Source organism: Dendropsophus ebraccatus, chromosome 3 (assembly GCF_027789765.1).
Source record: "Dendropsophus ebraccatus isolate aDenEbr1 chromosome 3, aDenEbr1.pat, whole genome shotgun sequence".
Lineage (NCBI taxonomy): Eukaryota > Metazoa > Chordata > Amphibia > Anura > Hylidae > Dendropsophus > Dendropsophus ebraccatus.
Window position 1 is genome coordinate 24070541 of NC_091456.1, and position 20808 is coordinate 24091348.

Genomic DNA, 20808 nt, shown 5'->3' on the forward strand with positions numbered 1-20808 from the left:
GGGACGGCGTTTGGAAGTCTATTTGGGACAGACAGACAGACTTTGATTTTTATTATATAGATATATATAGCGTGTGTTCACATTGGTTAGTAATACCATATACAGATAATATCCCCCATACATTGACCATATATTGGTAGATACCAGTGCTACACATTCTCTGCAGACTGTACAAATGAGGACAATTACTCATGTCCAGTGTCATCTTCTTGTCACAGTGGGGGCCGGCCGGTCCGCCTACAGTGCTTTATGCCGGGCCAGTGCTCGGGAATAGACCGGCACCTTGCACAGGAACCAGGGGTGGTAATAAAAAACACAAAGCGATGTACCTGTTGGTACATTCACTTTAAGGTTATAAACCTTAAGTAAAATCCAAGCTGTAGAGGCTCAGGGTGACTGCTGTGATAATGGCTGGTGATGGGGGTGGAGGAGGGGATGCCCTGGGTTCAGGTTCACCCCCTGACAATGAAACCTCTTTTGCATGCAGGAAATGCTGAGTTCTGTATGAGTGAGCTGGATGTGGCTTGTGGGCTGCTCTGAGAACACCATTTGTGTAGCGGCTGATAGTTACCATTTCCTGACAGATAATATTGTTCTGAAATGGAAGCCAAGAGTCACAACTAAGCAAATCTGCTCCCTCTCTGCCCAGCATGTCGGTTATCCGTGTCGGACTGGCCCAGCGGAGGATCAGAGGATCCCCCAATGGGCCCCCAGCTGTAGAACCTGCACAAACACTGACTAACATGTTGTGTCTCACTGGTTCTTCATTGGTGGGCCCCCAGGATCATTTCCTCTGCTGGGCCCCAGATACCCCAGCCCGACACTGTCCCTTATCATCTTATATCATTAAGCATTTACTTTATTTCTGTAAAGCACAGCTTGCCAAGTAGTGAGGAATAACCACTGCTTTTAGAGCAGAGCGGTGTTTGGTAACCTAGACAACGAGATGTCAACCATAGGAGAGAAAGAGCAGCATATCAGGAGGAGACATGTTTACTATATGATTGTATATGCATAAATATTTAGCAGAACGAGTCCTACAAGTATAACTGTGTTAGTTGGGGTGGGGATATCCCTTCAAAGCAGGGGTAGGGAACCTACAACTCTCACCATACCTGGAAAGGCATGATGGGAGTTGTACTTTTGCAACAGCTGGAGAGCCAAGGTTTCCTACCCTTACTGTAAAGACTATTTCCCCTATAGCTCTCCGGTGGATGTAGGTCTTCTCAGAGTCCCCAAATGGCAGGGGGTGATAGAAAAAGTATCATTCAGCAATGGCTGAACTGGCCATGAAGAAATCTGTCTGAATTGTGCCTGGCTACAAAGCAGTATTGTACAGGATTAGAAATATTTACCATTCAGGAATGTGGGAAGGTTGGGAAATGGTGACCTTCTTATTGTAAGGGTGCGTTCACACGTACAGGATCCACAGCAGATTTGATGCTGTGTTCAGTTATTTAGATCAAATCTGCTGCAGATCCGCATTATCAAATCCGCTGCGATACTGTACATGTGGCGCTACCCTGAGGCAGTTTTTGCTGTCCGTTTAAGGGAAAAAAAACAGATGTATCTGTGTGCATCCGTTTGGATCCGTTTTTCCATTGACTTCCATTCTTAAAAAAAAAACTGAAAAAAAAACAGATCCATTTTTTTTACGTAAACAAATGTAGTCAACCATGTTTGTGCATGCTAAAAAGGAATCTATTTTGATCTGTTTTTTTTAATAATCCAAGTCAATGGAAAATGAGATCCAAACGGATGCACACATGCATCCATTTTTTCGATTCAACGGTCAGCAAAAACGCAGTGTGAACACTGCCTAACCCAGCTTTCCCAGCTTGGCACAATAGGCCAAGTAATAATCCCTCAGTATATACCAGATGCGGTGCTCCTCCATTCCTGTAGTGCACACTTCTCACCTCCTCCACCTGCTGCTGTCTGTGTTATGAGGCTGGATCGGCATCATCTGCCTCTCCTCACTCATGCCCATTGTGTTGTATGAATGCAGCCATAGATGAGATGTGCCAAGGGGGTCTCTGCACCATTTACTGACTTCCATCTCACGGGGAACTCTTTCCCTGTTGCCATGGTGCCCTCCGTCTTATAATAAAACACTCTCTTCTTGCCCTGGTGTTTGAAACCTGTCCTAACACCACGGAGGGATGTAACAAAGGGGGAAAGCTTTTCTCTCCTTTATTCCTCTAGTATTTTTTTTTTCTATATCCCCTATGATGCCCAGACGGCTGGCGCTCTGCCAGCTGGGAACAGCCTCAGCTCTGGAGACAGTCATAGCTAGGAGAGTGAGTCAGAGCAGTGCGAGGCTCAGAAGTGGGGCAGATGTGTGTGCATATGAATAGCTGTCATTCTGCCATGTAGATACATATGTTGTACGGAAGCTACAGCAATGTATATAAAAAGCATGGGAAACAGCAGGTTTGTCCAGGATGGACCAGTGACATCTATTTTATGCTGTAGCTTATCCATCTTTTACCTTTTGATGCTTATGTAATAGTAATGTGACGTGGCTATTGGTTATGTGCGATGTAGACATGAACGCAACAGCGCCACCATAAGGATACATGGAAACAATTCAGACCAGAAGGGGTTTTGGTGGAGATAACGGATTTATTAACGCTTGTGTTTTGTTTTATTGAGCCATTTCTTGTAAGTTGACATTTTTTGCAATCTTTCCATCCAGCAGCCGTCAGATACACCCAGCACCCCAAAGAGTACAAAGGATCCCCGTGAGATTGCTTTTCCTTTGCCTGCCGTCTCAGTGCAGTTAACCCCTCTCAATCTGGCCACATTCAGTCCTGACAATGTGCTGCGGTTATCTGAGCACCAGCTCAAAGTCAAATCTGTACCGACCACTTCATCCTCCTCCTCACCGCCAGAGACTAGTCGGGGGCCAGTGCCTAGGGTGTGCTCCACCATATCACAAGGCCACCGTGGTAAGTTTCCATGTAGTAGCAACTGCAGATATACTGTATAAACTCAATGTACGTGCATCGTTCATCATTTAAAGGGTATTCCACAGAGAAAAAAAATTGTAAATATATATATATATATATATATATATATATATATATATATATATATATATAAATTTATTTTTATTTATTTATTTTTTCTCCCAAAATCAGTTGTTGCCATAAAAGGAAACAGATCTGTTAAGTCCCTTCATTTAAAAAAAAATTGTAGTACTTATCAGCTGTTGTATGCCCCAAAGGAGGCCATTTAGTTCTTCCCAGTGCCACATGGTGCTCCTTTCTGCCACCTTGGTCCTTGTTTGGAACTGACCATAGCAGTAGAGATTTGCTCTGGGTTTTTTCCCCTGCTCTGAACAGTTTCTGTTACAGACAGAGGTGACAGCAGAGAGCACTGTGTCCAATTTACATGAACTACACTACTTCCTGCAGGGCAAACGGTAGCTGGTAAGTACTGGAAGACTGGAGATTTTCTTTAAATAAAAGAACCTGAAAACCTTTCTGGCACCAGATGATCTTAAAAGTGTGGAGGAATTTTTCAAGCTGTCCTGTGTTGCCCTCAAAAGCCAATCCCAGTTCAGCCTTAATTTTACCAGGGCTCACAAGTTTCTGAGTCTCTGTTACATTGTTCTTGTAGATTTCCTCCAGTTCCTAGTTCTTCTTATTCTGTACAATGCACATTGTTTGCATTCATTCTATTAATACTATTATTGTGTATCTTTCCCATAGAAGAAGAACACATAGAAGATGCATTATTTCCTCATCAGGAGCCACGTTTATGCCAACCAGCTAAAGCTACGACAGTCACCACCGCATCAGACTCTTCTCATTGGCAGTCAGAAGCAGTAACAAGTTTTGCCAGTTCAAGCCACTCTGAAACAGGTAATGTGGAATCAATGGCTATTTCTACAGTTGGGTCTATGTATATTTTGGACACTGACACAAATTTAGTTTTTGTTTTTTTTTTTGTTTTTTTTTTGCCGTTTACTGAAACATATTCAAGGTATAGTTGTATAATGGGCGTGGACATAAAGTTCAGACTTACCTTTCATTTGAGGGTATCCACGTTGAAATTGGATGAAGGGTCTTGGCGTTCGTCCCTGTTTTTAAAGGGACCAAAAGTAATTGGACAATTGCCTCTTGGGCTGTTTCAGGGGCCAATGTGGACAATTCCTTTGTTTGGTCATTCTCAATTAAGCCGATAAAAGGCCTGGAGTTGGTGTGATAATTGCAATTGGAAGATTTTGCTGTAAAGAAAACGGATGTCAAAGGAGCTCTCCATGCAGGTGAAACAAGCTATCTTTAAAGGGGTACTCCGGCTGGGGGGCTTTTTTGCCTATGGACAGGAAGGAGGTGCATGAGGGCAATGATGTCCCCTTACCTCCCCGTTTCCAGTGCCGTGTCCCAGATCGCGCCGCATCGGTCCGCGCTACCCGGCCACTTCCTGGTCTCTGACTCAGACTCGAAACGTCACGTCTCAAGCCCCTGCAGAGACCATGAAGCGGCCGGACAGCGCAGACCGGTGCGGCGCGATCTGGGACACGGCACTGGAAACGGGGAGGTAGGGGGACGTCAGTGCCCTTATCCACCTCCGTCCTGGCCATAGGCCCCTTTAAGCCTGGATTAGAACAAAAAAGGCAACCAGCACAGTTCTAGAAGAACATTCTTTGGATGAAACCAAGATCAACCTCTACCAGAGTGATAGAAAGAAAAAAGTATGGGGAAATCCAGCCAAATGCAGCCTTATTGGTCAGCATTTTCATAATACAGAAATTTCATAAAGCAACCCAGGAGTTTGACCCTTCAGTGACCCTTGTATCGGCTTTTTACGGCGGTCACTACTGGGCTTCATTCTGTCCCCTTTGGCTTTTTACGGCGGGGACAGAATAAATGGTATCGGCGCAGGAGTGCCGGTACCGCAGGGGATCAGCAGTCAGCGTGACAGCTGATCTCCTGCTGCAACTACCTGGAGGGGTAATTTACAGCTCTGGGTAGTTTTAACCCGTTATATGCCACTGTCAAGCCATGACAGCGGCATGTAACGGGTTCCGGTCAGGTGCGGTACTATACTCACCTAATCGGAAGTGTTGCAGAGGTCCGGGCCTCCGATCATCGCCATGGCTATCCCAAGGGCTTTCTGAAGGCCACCGGGACAGCCAGGGTGAAGCCTCTACACAGCTATATGAGAGGTATGGCTGTGTAGATTGCCTGTCAGCTGGTTGCTGACATAGGCAATACACTGCACTATAGTAGTAGTGCAGTGTATTGTAACAGTGATAAAAAGATCATTGCTTAGTATATTCTAGTGTACAGTAATGTATGCTAGTGTAACAGTGAAAAAAAAAAGTTTGCACCAAAACGCACACACAAAAATCCCCCCCAATAATAAAAATGCAGTATATTCCCTATACATAATAAAACATGACATAAAACCACCTAAAAAACATAAAACCTATACATGTTTGGTATCGCCACGTCCGTAACAAGCCAATCTATAAAACTATTTTATTAATTATATCGCATGACACATGCTGTGAAAGGAAAAATAGAAAAAAATAGACAGCATAGCTGTATTTTATCAATCTACTTCCAAAAATACGTATTAAAAGAGATCAAAATGTCACATATATGTAATACTACAGATCATTCAGCAAAAATGAGCCCAAAGCCAGCTCTGTTGCGTGAAAGATAAGAACGCTATGGATCTTGCAATGTGGCGACAGTTTTTATCCTTTTTTTTCAGGAAGATAGTTTCTATTGTGCCAAAGTGCTAATAATTAAAAAAAAAACAGCAAATTTGGTATCGACATAACCGTAGTAAGGCTGGGTTCACACTGCGTTTTTGCAGTCCGTTTTTTTCCATCCGTTTTTGGCAAAAAAATGGATGAAAAAACGGATCAAAATGGGTCAGTTTTTTTGACGGACACAAAAACGTAGCTGACACTACTTTTGTGTCCGTTAAAAAAAATGGAGTCGTTTTTGATCCGTTTTTTTTTTTACAATGGAAGTCAAAGGAAAAACGGATCAAAACAGATGCACACAAATGCATGTTTTTTAAATCCGGTTTTCATCAGTTTTTTGCAAAAAACGGATTGCAAAAAACGCAGTGTGAACCTAGCCTAACCCAGAGAATACAATAATTGTTATTTTTACCACATGCATAATAGCTTATGTTTGATATTTAAAAAAACTGAAATTTTTTTTTTATAATTTTTCCAATTTTTTGGATCACAACATAGTGACCACATTTTGCCCCTAATATAAAGTGCAATATGGCACCAAAAAACAGTCTCAGAATTTATACCATACATTAATGCATCACGATGCTATAACTGCATAAAGTGAGACAGGTCAGATTTTGAAAATTTTGCTTGGTCATGAAATCCCAAACTAGCTGAAGCACTAAGGCGTTAAAGTAAAGAAGTGGAATATTCTTGAATGGCCAAGTCAGTCACCTGATCTCAATTTATTTTTATTTTTTTTTACAATTATTTAATTTGTCCAGTTACTTTTGAGCCCCTAAAATGAAGGGATTGTGTATGCTTCCGTGGCCCACTCTGTAATTGAGGGGCCTGGGTCGCCTTCCAGTGACTTGGAATTACGGATCTGGGGTAACAGGCCTTTTCTAATCGACGACAGCGTGCCAGAAAGTAAGGAAAGCAAAGCGACTTTTGGGGATGCTGTAATAGAGGTATCCCTTATTTGTGTGCAACACTGCCTGATAGAGGTTTCAGCAGCGGACAGTCCCACCATACATGGAGCATAACACTAATCCCCGGATCGGGGAACTGATTCGGCAGATTATCATCCGTGTAATAGGGCTCTAAGTAAAGAATAAGGGAACATACAATGCAAGGAAGTGATTGGAAACTGGCTTCTGTATTCTCTCCTTAATATACTGTACTTGTATCCTTACACAATTTGACTTTTAAAGGGATTATCCAGGATTAGAAAAACATAGTTGCTTTCTTCCATAAACAGTGCCACGCCTGTCCTCAGGTGGTGTTTAGTACAATGTGACTGTAGCACCAAAAAAACTGAAGACGAAAAAACTTTGTCTTTTTAATCCTGGATATTGGTTCTAAACCAGTGATAATATAGTAAAGGGATGTGGTGCAGCTGAAAACCACATTGGGGAAAAATAATTAAAGGGACTGGATAAACCATATTCAATTTGGTCTGGCAGCAGACTACAGAGTACAAGTCAGTGCCAGGTGTGATCGGATGTACACAGAATTTTTCTATAATGTTCCGTTACTTTAGTTTTTATTGATTTATTTTTACATTTTTGGTAATTGTCACCTTCTCTTGATTTTAGCTTGCGTCTCCAGACCAGCTATTCCTTTAGAACCAAGTGTCCAGCCCAGCAAGGTGGAGGGTGCACGAAATAAGTCAAGGGTCCCCCCACATGTGCCAAAGCTCTTCATTCCCTCCTCAAGTGTTTCCAAATTCCCTCCAGAAATCACTGTAACACCTCCAACTCCAACCCTCCTCTCTCCCAAAGGCAGCATCTCGGAGGAAACCAAACAGAAATTAAAGGTGAGCATTCCAAGGATGGAGGTGGTTCTCAATAGTTTTTATCCATAAGCATCCAGATTTATGACCTAAGGGTCAGTGTCAAGGCATGAAACGTTGTACCTAGTATGTTCTGCTCATTTCTCTTCTTCCTACAGTCTGTAATCCTGTCTTCTCAGTCTGCTGCCAATGTCAAGAAGGAAACTTTGTGCCAGCCAGCTCTTGAGATCCTAGACACCTCAAGCCAAGAGTCATCCCTGGAAAGTGATACAGATGAAGATGATGATTACATGGACATGTGAAGATTCGACAGCGGTAGCTTCTCTCCATCTGCCAATTGCAGAGTCTGCATCTGATTTCCACCAGATCGTGTGCTTGCATGTTACAGCTCCCGGCATGTGGATTGCTTTTGCTGCCAATCGCCAAACCATTGTATTACAGTTTGCCAGTTGTATACACAAGCCCAAATGACCGTGGGTTGGGGAGCATTACAAACTTTTTACATTAGACCCAAAATGTCATGTAGCGGATACAATTGAGCACATTAAGGTTCGGACTCTGAGGTTTACAGCTGATTTTGGATGAAACTGTATGGGAGTGTTCTCTGGATCCACCTTTGGTGCTGATATCGGGACTTTTGTATTGGTGGGGTCGCTGGAGCTCTCACAGGCTTTGCCTTCTTTTAAGGTCCATGTTTTTTTTTAATACAGAATGTGATGTTTGTAAAATAAGAGAAGTGTATAGGAAATGAAATTTGACTTAAATAACAGAAATCCAAATGAGAATATAAATGTTGCACATTTTTGTAAAAAAACAAAAGAAAATAAAACAGTTATATAATTTTCATGAGTATATTATGGCTCCAACGTCGTCGATGAAATGGGACCGGGTATACTACTGCGGATACAGATGAGGCACATAGCTGTTATATTTAGGATACAAAGGTAATGTCTCTAATGTCTACAAAAATGCGGATCACTATACTTCTATTGGTGTGTTTGTGCTGCATTTACGGTCTGCATTAGCACATGACTCTTTTTTTTTTTTTTTTTTTTTTTTTTTTTGTGGATCTGCAAAAATTGAATATGTGTGAATAGGCACATGGAAACCAATAGGATCAAAATGTGTCCGTGTTTGCGGATCTGCAATTACTGATACATTTTGCGGACATGTGAATGAGGTCTAAGAGTGATTCTGGGGCACCTGTAGGAGCAGGCTTATGCAGGCAGACATTATTCACGTTCCTTTCTGTGTTGGTTAAAGAAGTAGTCCCCAGCAGCAAGCTGACAGGCATACTCGCCCAGGCTGATTGCATTTTCACAGAGCAGCGTTATTTCCATGTTCTGACGCCTTTCAGGTCCTGCCGGCATCTATGCAACCTCTCCTCTGGCTGTCCTGAGTCTACAGCACTTTTGAAAAGCCCAAATTCAAGAATCTTCTATGCATCTGTATGAGAGCGCTGTCACAGAGATGAATACTGTGACTACCAGCCTCTGTAGACTTTCAGAGACAATCGGAGGAGAGATCATGTGGGAACATTGGGACCTAACCCTATTGGAACACGGAAATAATGCCACGCCATTGGAATGAGAGGAGCCCAGGTTAATATACATGCAAATTTGCTGCTGGAGCCACAGAAAAAAAAGAAAACTACATCTTTTAAGTCGATAACAGTTTTGTCCAAAATTTATCCTTCGGCTCTCTTGTGCATTTTGATCCCAAATATGTTTACTTTGTCTTTTCAGTTTTATATCTCCCTACTAGAGATGAGCGAACCTCGAACATGCCGAAGCCGAACTTTCGGCATTTGATTAGCGGTGGCTGCAGAACTTGGATATAGCCCTAAGGCTATGTGGAAAACATGGATATAGTCATTGGCTGTATCCATGTTTTCCAGACAACCTTAGAGCTTTATCCAAGTTCAGCAGCCACAGCTAATCAAATACCGAACGTTCGGGTTCGGATCGACTCAAACCCGAACCCGGTACGCTCATCTCTACTCCCTACTATATAGCTTTATCAATAGTAGTCAATAGTTATGCCAATACAGATAGGAACAGAAAAGAAAAAAAGTGGCACTCACCTATAGCTATTCAAACATGTAATTACTTTATTCAACAGCCATTTCGCAGAGAAAACCTGCTTTTTTATGAGGCTTCCCTACGAAATGGCTGTTCTTTTATTCCGTTGGTGGCGCACAGGCAGAACTACATGTTTGAATTGCCATTGGTGAGTGCCACTTTTCTTTTTTTTTTCTGTTTCTATCTGTATTGGCATTATTTGAAGAATGGTCTCCTACGCCTAACACCACCATCTTAATACTTTAGCCATTTTTTTATATCCTATACTAGACACTTCTTATACCATTTCCATTCCTTTCTACTCTCTGGGTAGAGACAGCAGTGCCGACAAATCCTCTGCCATAGCTGGTTAATAGTAAGATTCTCTTTGTTGCCCATAGCAGCCAATCAGTTTTTTTCAGCTCAGCATTTTACCATAACTAAGCTTTGGATTCTATGTGCAACAAAAAGAATTCCCCTCTATGTTTTTGTGTTGGAAAGAAAAACAGACCAAGTGCAAAAAAAAAAAAATCTACTTTATGGCTATGTGTTTTTGAGGTAGCATGCGTGCAAGTCAAAAATCAGCTCTTTAAAGAGCCTTTAATCATGACTGGGGAATATTAGCCAATCCAGAATCTGTCCCAGAAGGAAGAGTTACCCATCTACTTTGCATATTTTCTTTTCCCAGTGGCACTTGCATGGCTTATAAGACTCCTCAGGGAGAAACTGAAACCTCTTAGTCCCACTATTAATAGCAACATGCTCTTCAGAGTAAACGGACTAATGGCATGGAGACCGCACCGTTTTTAACCTGTTAGTTTCAGTCGGAAAGAACAGGAATAGAAAAGAAAGTGAATTAAATAGTAAACACCATCTGCACAATGCAAGCAATATACAAAGCAACATTTTCCTATCTCAGCCTTTCTCAACTTAGCAACAGACCCAACGTTACAATGCGCTATGATTTAGGTCATTTTACAATGGGCTATGCAAGGACGCAAATTGATCAGAACTTGTTTGCAGTGCCTTTACACAGCACAATTAATCGAGCGTCCAGGCAGCACTAATAATCCTTGTATAGTTTGTGCGGACATGGAAACTAACAGCACACAAAGGCATATATCTCTGCTGTCAGTTTCCAGGTTACACAAGCAGTACATACTTACCATCAGCACTGCTGTGTGATCTGGCACTGTCAGCTCCCATCCAGCTCTAGCCACTGCTATATTTTCAGGACGGCTCGCCTCTTTGGACTGTCAGTCATTCTGGGGGAGGCAGCCTGAATATACAGCAACAGCTGGAGCTGGACTGGAGAGCAGAATGCCGGATCACACAGAAGCACCTAAGGTAAGTATGCATTGCATATTTGATTTTGAAACTGACATCATGGCTATATGCATATGTTTGCCATCAGTTTCCCTTTGCTATCGGCTGCACATTTCCTGTTCACACAGGAAGATATGCGGCCTATAGTGTTAAATTTTAAAGCCTGCTCAAACTATGCGATCAGCCGACGATCAGGTGTTTTGCTGCTCCTCAGCTGATCACTGTCACTTTTAAAACGGCTGATTATCGTCTGAAGGAACATTTCTAGCAACACTCCTGGAGAATGATCTTCCTGTTAAAGGACCTTAAGGCAGCATTCCCACGTTCCATGATCCTGACGGATCACGGACGTGGAATGCATGTACTATTAGATGCTGGGAGCGGGGGAGACTGTATTCATAAGCGCCGCGCTGTAGTAACAGCACCGCGCGGCTGATTCATTACAGGACGGCGCTTATGAATACAGTCTCCCCCGCTCTCAGCATCTAATAGCAGATGCTGTCCGGGCGTGGGGGGACTCCGGTACATGCATTCCACGTCGGATCACGGAACGTGGGAATGCAGCCTTACTCTGAACCACTAAATGAGACTGGATGGGAACAAAAAAAAAAATCAAGGAGCCAGTTGTCTGATAGCTTCTTCCCACCCCACTGACTTTATTGACAGCTCTAGCCCAAATTACAAATACTCAAGCCCAGCAAGATGGGAAGAAGTTGGGAGACCTCCTCAAAGACCACCTCTTTGAGTTTGTGCCCTATTCTGATTTGTCAATAAACACTGCAGCTTTCATAACATATAATAGTTTCCAGCAGCATGAAGCTTCTTAGGCCTTATTCCCACGTTCTGTGCCCAGTCCGTAATACATCTGCTAGCGACTCCTATCAGATCTAAAATTTGTCTAGGCTACAAATGGCAAAAAAAACTATTGTAAATCCATTCTTAGGAAATTTTTACACAGGTATATTATGGTTAGTTTCTTTCCTCAGTATTCGTTACCCAAACCAGGAGTGGAACCTACAGTACCTCTACTTTGTCAGCATTTCTAGCCAAATCAGTAGTGCAAATGACATAGAGAAAAACTACAGGGTCAAAAGTCTCAGGACACCCTGTTTTTTAAAAAAAATGAAAGGAAAAATTACATGTCTGGAACACACCATCTTGGCTGGGGTTATTTTTATTGTATGACCGGTGAAGGGGTGGATATAGAGGCTGCCGGTCACTTACCTCCCCTGTTCCAACGCCGGGTCCCGGATTACGCCACCCCGTTCTCCCGTCCAGCTACCGCTTCCTGGTCTGAGCTGTGGCTTGAGACGTGATGTCTCAAGGCAGCTTAGTTATTCAGCAGTCGTAGCGTGGTTCCGCCTCGGCCACTGAATGGCTGAGCTGCCTTGTGATGTCACGTCTCAAGCCGCAGCTCAGACCAGGCAGCGGCAGCGGGATGGGAGAACAAAATAAAAAGTTATCCTCAGATTTCTAACTTGCGCTGTATAATGTAAAGATTTACACTCTTGTGTTTTAGAGCAAATACTCAAAGTATAAGGGAAAAAGTTGCACATTCTATGAGGTTTTGTCCATTTTGCCACATTGTGGTCAGTATTTCCTTGAATTAGTATCTGTAAGGTAAAACCAAAAGTGCAACTAACAGAAGAAATTAAAGGGGCATTCTGGTCATACATAACTTTTCATATGTTGCTGCCCATGGTGAGACTAACACTTCCTTCCATACTTGTTATTATTTATTCATTCCCCTTCCCCCAGTTTAGAACTGCTGGTTTCTGCTAAATACACCAAAAACTGTGTACAAGATTTTCTTTCTGTCCCCCTCCCTTCCGAGATGGATGGTGTTAAAATGTCCCTATCTGCAACTTTGTAGCAACTCTGTAATGCTGGGAGGGTTAATCACAGTGAGTTCATTAGCAACTTGACCACAGATTAATCCTCCCAAATAATCTACAAAGTTGCAGATAAAGCCTGCCAGGGACTTATATACGCTATATATATCTTATATCATATCTCGAGAGGGAGGGAGGAAGACGGGGAGACTGCAAGAAAAGCTCACACGGTTTTTGTGTTCTCGCACCGCCGCTGTTCTATTCATATGCAACATTAAAAGTGAATGTTCCTGATGGTATATTTGCTTTAACCCACTCCTGGTTTTGATTGAAAAAAGACAGAAATACAATGTATGAACATAGCCTAAAATTAGAAAGAAGAGATGAATGTTAACAAATCAAATTTTTGCTAAATTTATTAATAAAATTCACCAAAAAATTGTCCGCGCACAACCAGTGTCCTTCTGTATTTTCAATCACCTTCAGCTCGCTCAGACAATCACTGGCCGTGATGCTGTCCCTTCTCAGTCAATCAGTGATTTGCTGATCAGAGAGTGACAGTCCTCTCAGCCAATCACTGACTGAGAAGGGACAGCACTGCGGCCAGCGATTGCCTGGGGATTTGCTGCAGCTCTGGACAGTTCATGGCATGGACAGAGGTGGCAGCAGAGAGCACTGTGTCAGGCTGGAAAGAATACCTTATATTACCTAACCTGCTATATGGTTCATATTGTGGTAACTCTGGAATCTATAGCTATCCCAATGGTAACATAGCACTGATGTCTTTCAGGTATGATTCTAGTTTTGCAGGTTTCCATTAGTTCTCCAGCTCTGAATGACACATCACACAACAAAAATGGAAGGTAAGATGAAGATGAACAAATCTGGCAGGATTGAACTATATCATTACAAGAAAACCTAGGATAGACTAAAATTCATCATAAGAGAAGAAGCATAAAATCTTGGAAATAAAAATCACAAGATAGTTAAATTTTGTAATTTCCTTTTCTTTAATTTTTGTTGTCACTATTTTGTTTTATGCAATTACTGCAGTTTGTTAGGCAACATTCACACATCCATAGTGCCGCCCATACCCGCGGACCACAGCTACAGACAGGACTACAGATCCATCCACATCCACAGCCTGTCTGCAAGGGCACAGACCTGTCAAAGCAGGCAGGGTGTGCTGAATCATAATAAGAATAAATACTTACCCTCCCACCGGAGCCCGGGAGAAATTAGAACCCAATGTCAGTCAGGAAGCTGGCAAGGTGGCTCTGTGGAGGCAGAGGAACAGGTAAGTATTGATTTTTTACTCTTTTTCCGCATCCTGCTGCCTACATCAAAGTTTTCATTTTCTTTATGTTCCCCAGAGTCCTCCTTTAGTTCTTGCTAGAATTTTTGTGGATCCAAGCCCCAACACACATGTGTAAGATGTATATGTTATGGGGCCATGTTGACATGTGTTATGTGGGTTTACAAATGCTGACAAATAAAAAGATGTGTGAAAGGGGTCCTATACTGAGTCTGTCCCAATGGATTTCTATAAGATTGACTCTAAAAATACACTTAGTGCTTAGTCATAAAATAAGCTAGAGATATTTCTTGACCTGTTTTGAGACAGGGCATAATATTTTACATGAAGCAAAACTGGAGCTGGAGCTTTACAGAGATGGACTAAATAATAAATATAATGGGGGAGATTTATCCAACATGGTGTAAAGTGAAACTGGCTCAGTTGCCCCTAGCAACCAACCAGATTCCACTTCTCATTCCTTACAGACTCTTTGGAAAATGAAAGTTGGAATCTGATTGGTTGCTAGGGGCAACTGAGCCACTTCTAATTTACACCAGTTTGATAAATCTCCCCCATTATGTCTAACGCTTTATACATATGTGAATTCTGCACTTTGACCACTGGGTGGCACAAGTCTGTCTAGAAATATAAGGATGTTAGAAGTCACCTCTTATGTTCTAAATGAAATAGGAATCTGGTCTTCAAGATACCAGAGACATATAATACAGATATCAGGGGATTTATCATCGTAATTTAAACAGCTTTTTTTGTGTGTACATTGTGTGGACTCAGCCGTAATGGGTACTTTCACTCCGGATGGATATGCTGCAAATTTTTAAATAAAAGCTTTTCTGCATGAAAGGACACATTCACATCTATTCTAACACATATTTGGACAGCGGCTGAACAGCACAGCGATATATACCACAGTGTACCAGTGCCAGACCCATTGGTTTCAAAGGACTAAACATAGTCTTATGCTACATTTACACGATACGATAATTGGCCCGATCGTACGATTAACGATGTCGGAGTAACAATTTTTTTTTTCAAAGCGTTTAGACGGTACAATATATCATACGGAAAAATCGTTTTGCGATCGTTTTAAGATTGCGCGCCTGCAGCCCGGCCCCACGGTCAACCGCAGCCCCCGATCGCATACCTTACCTGCTCCGCGTAGCAGGTGTTCGAAATCCCCGGCTCCCCTCTTCAGCCAATCAATGTACGGCAGCACTGATTGGCTGAAGAGGAGCCGTTTGAAATTCCCGACTCACCTCTTCAGCCAATCAGTGCACTGAAGAGGGGAGCTGGGGATTTCGAAGACCTGCTACGCGGAGCAGGTAACGTATGCTCGTGGCGGGGGTGATCGGAGCAGTGGCGGCGGCGGGGGTGGCTGTGGTTGACCATGGGGCCGGGCTGCGGATGAGCGGGGGGGCCGGGCTGTGGGCGCGCGATCGCAAAACAATCGCAAAACGATTTTTCCGTAAGATATATCGTACCGTCTAAACGCTGATCGTTATGAAAAATAAAATCGTTACTCTGACATCGTTAATCGTACGATAGGGCCAATTATCATTTTGTGTAAACTTAGCATTAGGGTCCATTTACACAGAAAGATTATCTGACAGATTATCTGCCAAAGATTTGAAGCCAAATCCAGGAATGGATTTGAAAAAAGGAGAAATCTCAGGCTTTCCAGAGCCTTTCTGTGTTTTTAATCCACTCCTGGTTTTGGTTGCAATATGAGGACCACAATACTGACTGAAATATATGTAGTGTGAACCCAGCCTAGGCTGTGTTCACACTATGTATATTTCAGTCAGTATTGCAACCAAAACCAGGAGTGGATTAAAAACACAGAAAAGATCTGTTCACACAATGGTGAAATTGAGTGGATGGCCGCCATATAACGGTAAATAACTGCCATTATTTCAATATAACAGCCGTTGTTCTAAAATAACAGCAAATATTTGCCATTAAGGGTACAAACACACACCCCAGGGGCGTAGCTAGGGGTTCAGCCTAGGGGGGGCGAGTGAGTCTGAGTGGGCCCCCAACCAAGGTTACCCATAGGAAACCTCAGCAGGTGACAAGGATTTCTGAATAATAAAGTGAATATTGTTCTACATTTCTGATAGTGAATAAGAATAAAGAGCCGTGTAAGAGGCTTCTACATCTGAAATATAGAACCGCAAAAAAGTAAAAGGGCTTAAGATTAGAAAAATATAGCTACCTTCTTCCACAGACAGCACCACTCTTGTCCTCAGTTTGTGTGTGGTATTCAACTAAAGTGAATGGAGCCAAGTTGTGATACCACACACAACCTAAGAGCAGGGGTGGCGCTGTTTTTGGAAGAAAACAATTATGCTGTTTTTCTTTTAATTCTGGAGAACCCTTTTAACCAGATTATCTTTGCCTAAAAATAATAGTGGTATAGGTAATAAGCTTTTAGACATCTATCTATCTATCTATCTATCTATCTCCTATCTATCTATCTATCTATCTATCTATCATCTATCTATCTATCTCCTATCTATCTATATCCTATCTATCTCCTATCTATCTATCTATCTCCTATCTATCTCCTATCTATCTATCTATCTATCTATCTCCTATCTATCTATCTATCTATCTATCTCCTATCTATCTATCTTCTATCTATCTATCTATCTATCTATCTCCTATCTATATATCTATCTATCTATCATCTATCTATCTAGTATCTATCTATCTATCTATCTATCTATCTATCTATCTATCATCTATCTATCTAGTATCTATCTATCTATCTATCTATCTATCTATCCATCTATCTCCTGTCTGTCTGTCTATCTGTCTATCTATCTATCTATCTATCTATCTATCTATCTATCTATCTATCCATCTATCTCCTGTCTGTCTGTCTATCTGTCTATCTATCTATCTATCTATCTATCTATCTATCTATCTATCTATATATCACTCCATCTGTCTGTCTGTCTACCTCTCTGTCTGTCTATCTATCTCCTATCTATCATCTATCTATCTCCTGTCTGTCTGTCTGTATGTATGTCTGTCTGTCTATCTATCTATCCATCATACTGAGTACAAATGCTGGAAAAGCTGGGTGACCTCCATTATACTGACTACAGGATACTGGAAAGGCTGGGTGACCTCCATTATACTGACTACAGGATACTGGAAAGGCTGGGTGACCTCCATTATACTGACTACAGGATACTGGAAAGGCTGGGTGACCTCCATTATACTGACTACAGGATACTGGAAAAGCTGGGTGACCTCCATTATACTGACTACAGGATACTGGAAAAGCTGGGTGACCTCCATTACACTGACTACAGGATACTGGGAAAGCTGGGTGACCTCCATTATACTGACTACAGGATACTGGGAAAGCTGGGTGACCTCCATTATACTGACTACAGGATACTGGAAAAGCTGTGTGACCTCCATTACACTGACTACAGGATACTGGGAAAGCTGGGTGACCTCCATTATACTGACTACAGGATACTGGGAAAGCTGGGTGACCTCCATTATACTGACTACAGGATACTGGAAAAGCTGGGTGACCTCCATTACACTGACTACAGGATACTGGGAAAGCTGGGTGACCTCCATTATACTGAATAGAAGATTCTGGAAAGCTGTGTGACCTCCATCATACTGAGTACAAGCTGGTCCCAGAGCTGTGTATATATATATATATATATATATATATATATATATATATATATATATGGCTCCTCCTGATTATTTGGTCATATATATACTGTATATAGCTGCTGTGTCTGGTCAGTGGTGTGGGTGGGTGGTTGTGTGTCTGTGTCTGTCTGTGTGTTGTCACTCCTCTCACAGTACCTGACACCTTCCAGCGCTCAGCAGCCTCACTTACTGTCAGAGCTGCTGCTGGATGACTTCAGTCCCTCTCTGGCAGCCATGGACGGCAGGATCCCTCCAGCTGCTGGTCCCTCCCCACACATGTCTGTAGTGGCCGGGGCCTCCAAGAAGCCAACAGCACCTGGCAATAGCGGGCCCCCTCAGCTGTCGGATGCCGTGCCCGGCCAGGGCTGGATGTTTTTCCTGCTTCTTCCTCACACGCTGCTGCTTCTCCCCTCCCCCTCACTGTCCTACAGAGTGTGGTATGAGGGGGAGGGGCCAGCAGCAGCTTGTGAGGAAGAAGCAGGGAGAAGATCCAGCCCTGGCCAGGCACGGCATCCGACAGCTGAGGGGGCCAGGTGCTGTTGGCTTCTTGGGGGCCCCGGCCAGGACAGACATGTGTTAAGGCTGTCTGCAAAAGCAATAGCTTTTGCAGACAGCATTAACTGTCTGAGACCTTAGTGGGCCCCTGCCTGAGTGGGCCCGGGGGCGACCGCCCCCTTTGCCCCCGCCTATTTTCGCTACTGACACACCCCCTATACACAGCGTATTTACTGCTGCGATACGCAGCAGATACGCAGCAGATTAGATCTAAATAACTGAACACAGCATCAAATCTGCTGCAGATCTGCTGCGTATCTGCTGCGTATTTGCTGCGTATTTGCTGCGTATCTGCTGCATATACGGTGTGTGTGTTTGTACCCTAAATGGCGGCCATCCACTCAATTTCAACATTGTGTGAACAGATCCTTTCTGTGTTTTTAATCCACTCCTGGTTTTGGTTGCAGAATGAGGACCACAATACTGACTGAAATATACTGACTTAGGCTATGTTCACACTGCGTACGAATCCGTACGCAGATCTTACGCTGCCGTACATGTGCAGCTGAAATTCCGCGCGTGCGAAAAATCGACATGTGGCCGGATGCGTACGCACCGCGAACATACGCCCATAGTACAGTTATGCTTCCCTAGCTTGTTTCGAAGCGATCTGAGGCAGGTCATTTACTTGGAAATATTCGCCCAGCCCCGTAAACCACACAGAACCTTTTGGATCGAAAAATCAAGTTCAATTTGGCTGGAATAAGTACTTCGTACGGGACCGCATGTAAATCCACGGCCGTGAGTTTCAACATTTCCGTCCTCAAACAATGGTCTTGGTTATTTTTCACGGCGCCGCATACGATCCGGCTGTAAGCTCATACGTAGTGTGCACTGTGCGGGCGTATATTGTATGCTTTCAAGCGAACGCATCAAAACTACGTGCATATATTCGCGGTTCGCACTACGGACGGATTCATACGCAGTGTGAACATAGCCTAATGGTGCGTTTACACTGACAGATTTATCTGACAGGTTTTGGAAGCCAAACCCAGGAATGGATTAGAAAAGAGGCGAAATCTCAGTCTTTCCTTTATGACCTGTTCCCTGTTTATAGTCTGCTCCTGGCTTTGGCTTCACAAATCTGTCAGATAAATCTCTCTGTGTAGACACACCATTTGGCTGCATTCACACGTTCTGTAGTTCTGTCTGTAAGGGTACAAACACACACGGCTTATACGCTGCGTATTTACTGCTGCGATACGCAGCAGATACGCAGCAGATTAGATCTAAATAACTGAACACAGCATCAAATCTGCTGCGTATCTGCTGCGTATCTGCTGCGTGTGTTTGTACCCTTATTGCGGATCCGCAATTCTGCACAAATTTAGGACTCACTGATTTCAATTGGGCTGTTCACAGTGTCCGTATATTTATGGATCTGCAATCCACAAAAATTACTGGCAGGCTCTAATACGGATTGTTACTGAGGCACAGATTGTCCTATAGAAGTCTATGGGGGCGTCTGTATTTTTACAAAAGAAACATCCGTACCATACACAAATCAGTGAAAAATACGGATAAGTAATCATTTTAAACCATTCCCACTTACATAACTATCACTTTCCACTTTTTTGCTGATTTGTAAAAAATATGGAGAACGGATGTAATACGGACGCAATACAGATTAATTTTTTATGGCTTGCATCCGTATTGCATCTGCAATCTGTATTTTTTGTGGATCAACAAAAAAGAGGAAGGTGATAGTTAAATAAGTGGGAATGGTTTAAAATGATCACTCATCCGTATTATTAACTGGTTAGCGGACATTACGGATGTTTCATCCATTAACGTTATAGTCCCTCCCATAGACTTCTATCTATTCTATCTGTGCCACAGACTTTTGTGGGACAATCACTCTACAGTAATTTTTAAGGATTGCAGGTCTGTAAATATACGGACAGTGTGAACACCCCAATAGAAATCAATGGGCCCCAAATTTGCCTAGAATTCTGACAAAACTACAGAACATGTGACTGTAGCCTAAGGCTGGTTTCACATTGCATTATTGCAGTCCGTTTAACGGATCCAATTTTAGGCTATGTTCACATACCATATATTTTTTGTAAAACCATGGCCGTTGTACACAGGAAGATGGCCGTTGTACACCTGGATGGGTCACGGAATGGCCAGTCTCTTACGCTGTGGGAACATAGCCTTAAATTATTACTTTTAACATAGAGAAAATGTGGTCAACCTTGTTTTTGTGTCCGCTAAAAAAAACCTTGTTTCGATCCGTTTTACTCCAGACCACATTTCTTATATTGCATCCAGCCAAAAAAAAGGTTCCTTTACATTTCTTGTATAGTATATTTCAATGGGAAATGATATATAAAATTTATTTTTTTTGTGTGTGTATGTGTGGGTGTAAAACATGCACAAAAACATGTCCGTGAACCATACAACAAAAATTACGTGTGAACATATCCTAAGAATTTGCACACTTTCCATGGCAGAACTCTCTATTGCCTTCTCTCCGTTCTGGCCTATGGCAGAAGCCATGAGTCCATGCTGTTAATGAGAGTCCATGC

The 20808-nt window shown here is 42.7% G+C and overlaps 1 protein-coding gene and 1 long non-coding RNA gene across 11 annotated transcripts in view; one reads left to right on the plus strand and one right to left on the minus strand.

Moving 5' to 3' along the window:
* CABIN1 (calcineurin binding protein 1) overlaps positions 1-8343 on the plus strand; it is a 116515-nt gene extending 108172 nt beyond the window's left edge. For 8 of the 9 annotated variants that reach the window (XM_069961145.1, XM_069961149.1, XM_069961151.1 and 5 more), the window contains 4 exons: positions 2699-2951; positions 3717-3869; positions 7306-7526; positions 7661-8343. In XM_069961145.1, the coding sequence (XP_069817246.1) occupies positions 2699-2951; positions 3717-3869; positions 7306-7526; positions 7661-7804 (771 nt within the window). In that variant the 3' untranslated portion in view covers positions 7805-8343. The remainder of the gene's footprint in view (positions 1-2698; positions 2952-3716; positions 3870-7305; positions 7527-7660) is intronic. The other variant, XM_069961147.1, reaches the window with a different exon arrangement.
* The window catches only part of LOC138785327 (uncharacterized), a 31758-nt gene continuing 18196 nt past the window's right edge, over positions 7247-20808 (minus strand). The window contains exons 1-3 of one of the 2 annotated variants that reach the window (XR_011362094.1): positions 17913-18127; positions 13935-13997; positions 7247-8399 (exon numbers count right to left, since the gene is read on the minus strand). This is a non-coding gene — a long non-coding RNA (uncharacterized lncRNA). Of the gene's footprint in view, positions 8400-13934; positions 13998-17912; positions 18128-20808 lie in introns of those variants that run through there. The other variant, XR_011362095.1, reaches the window with a different exon arrangement.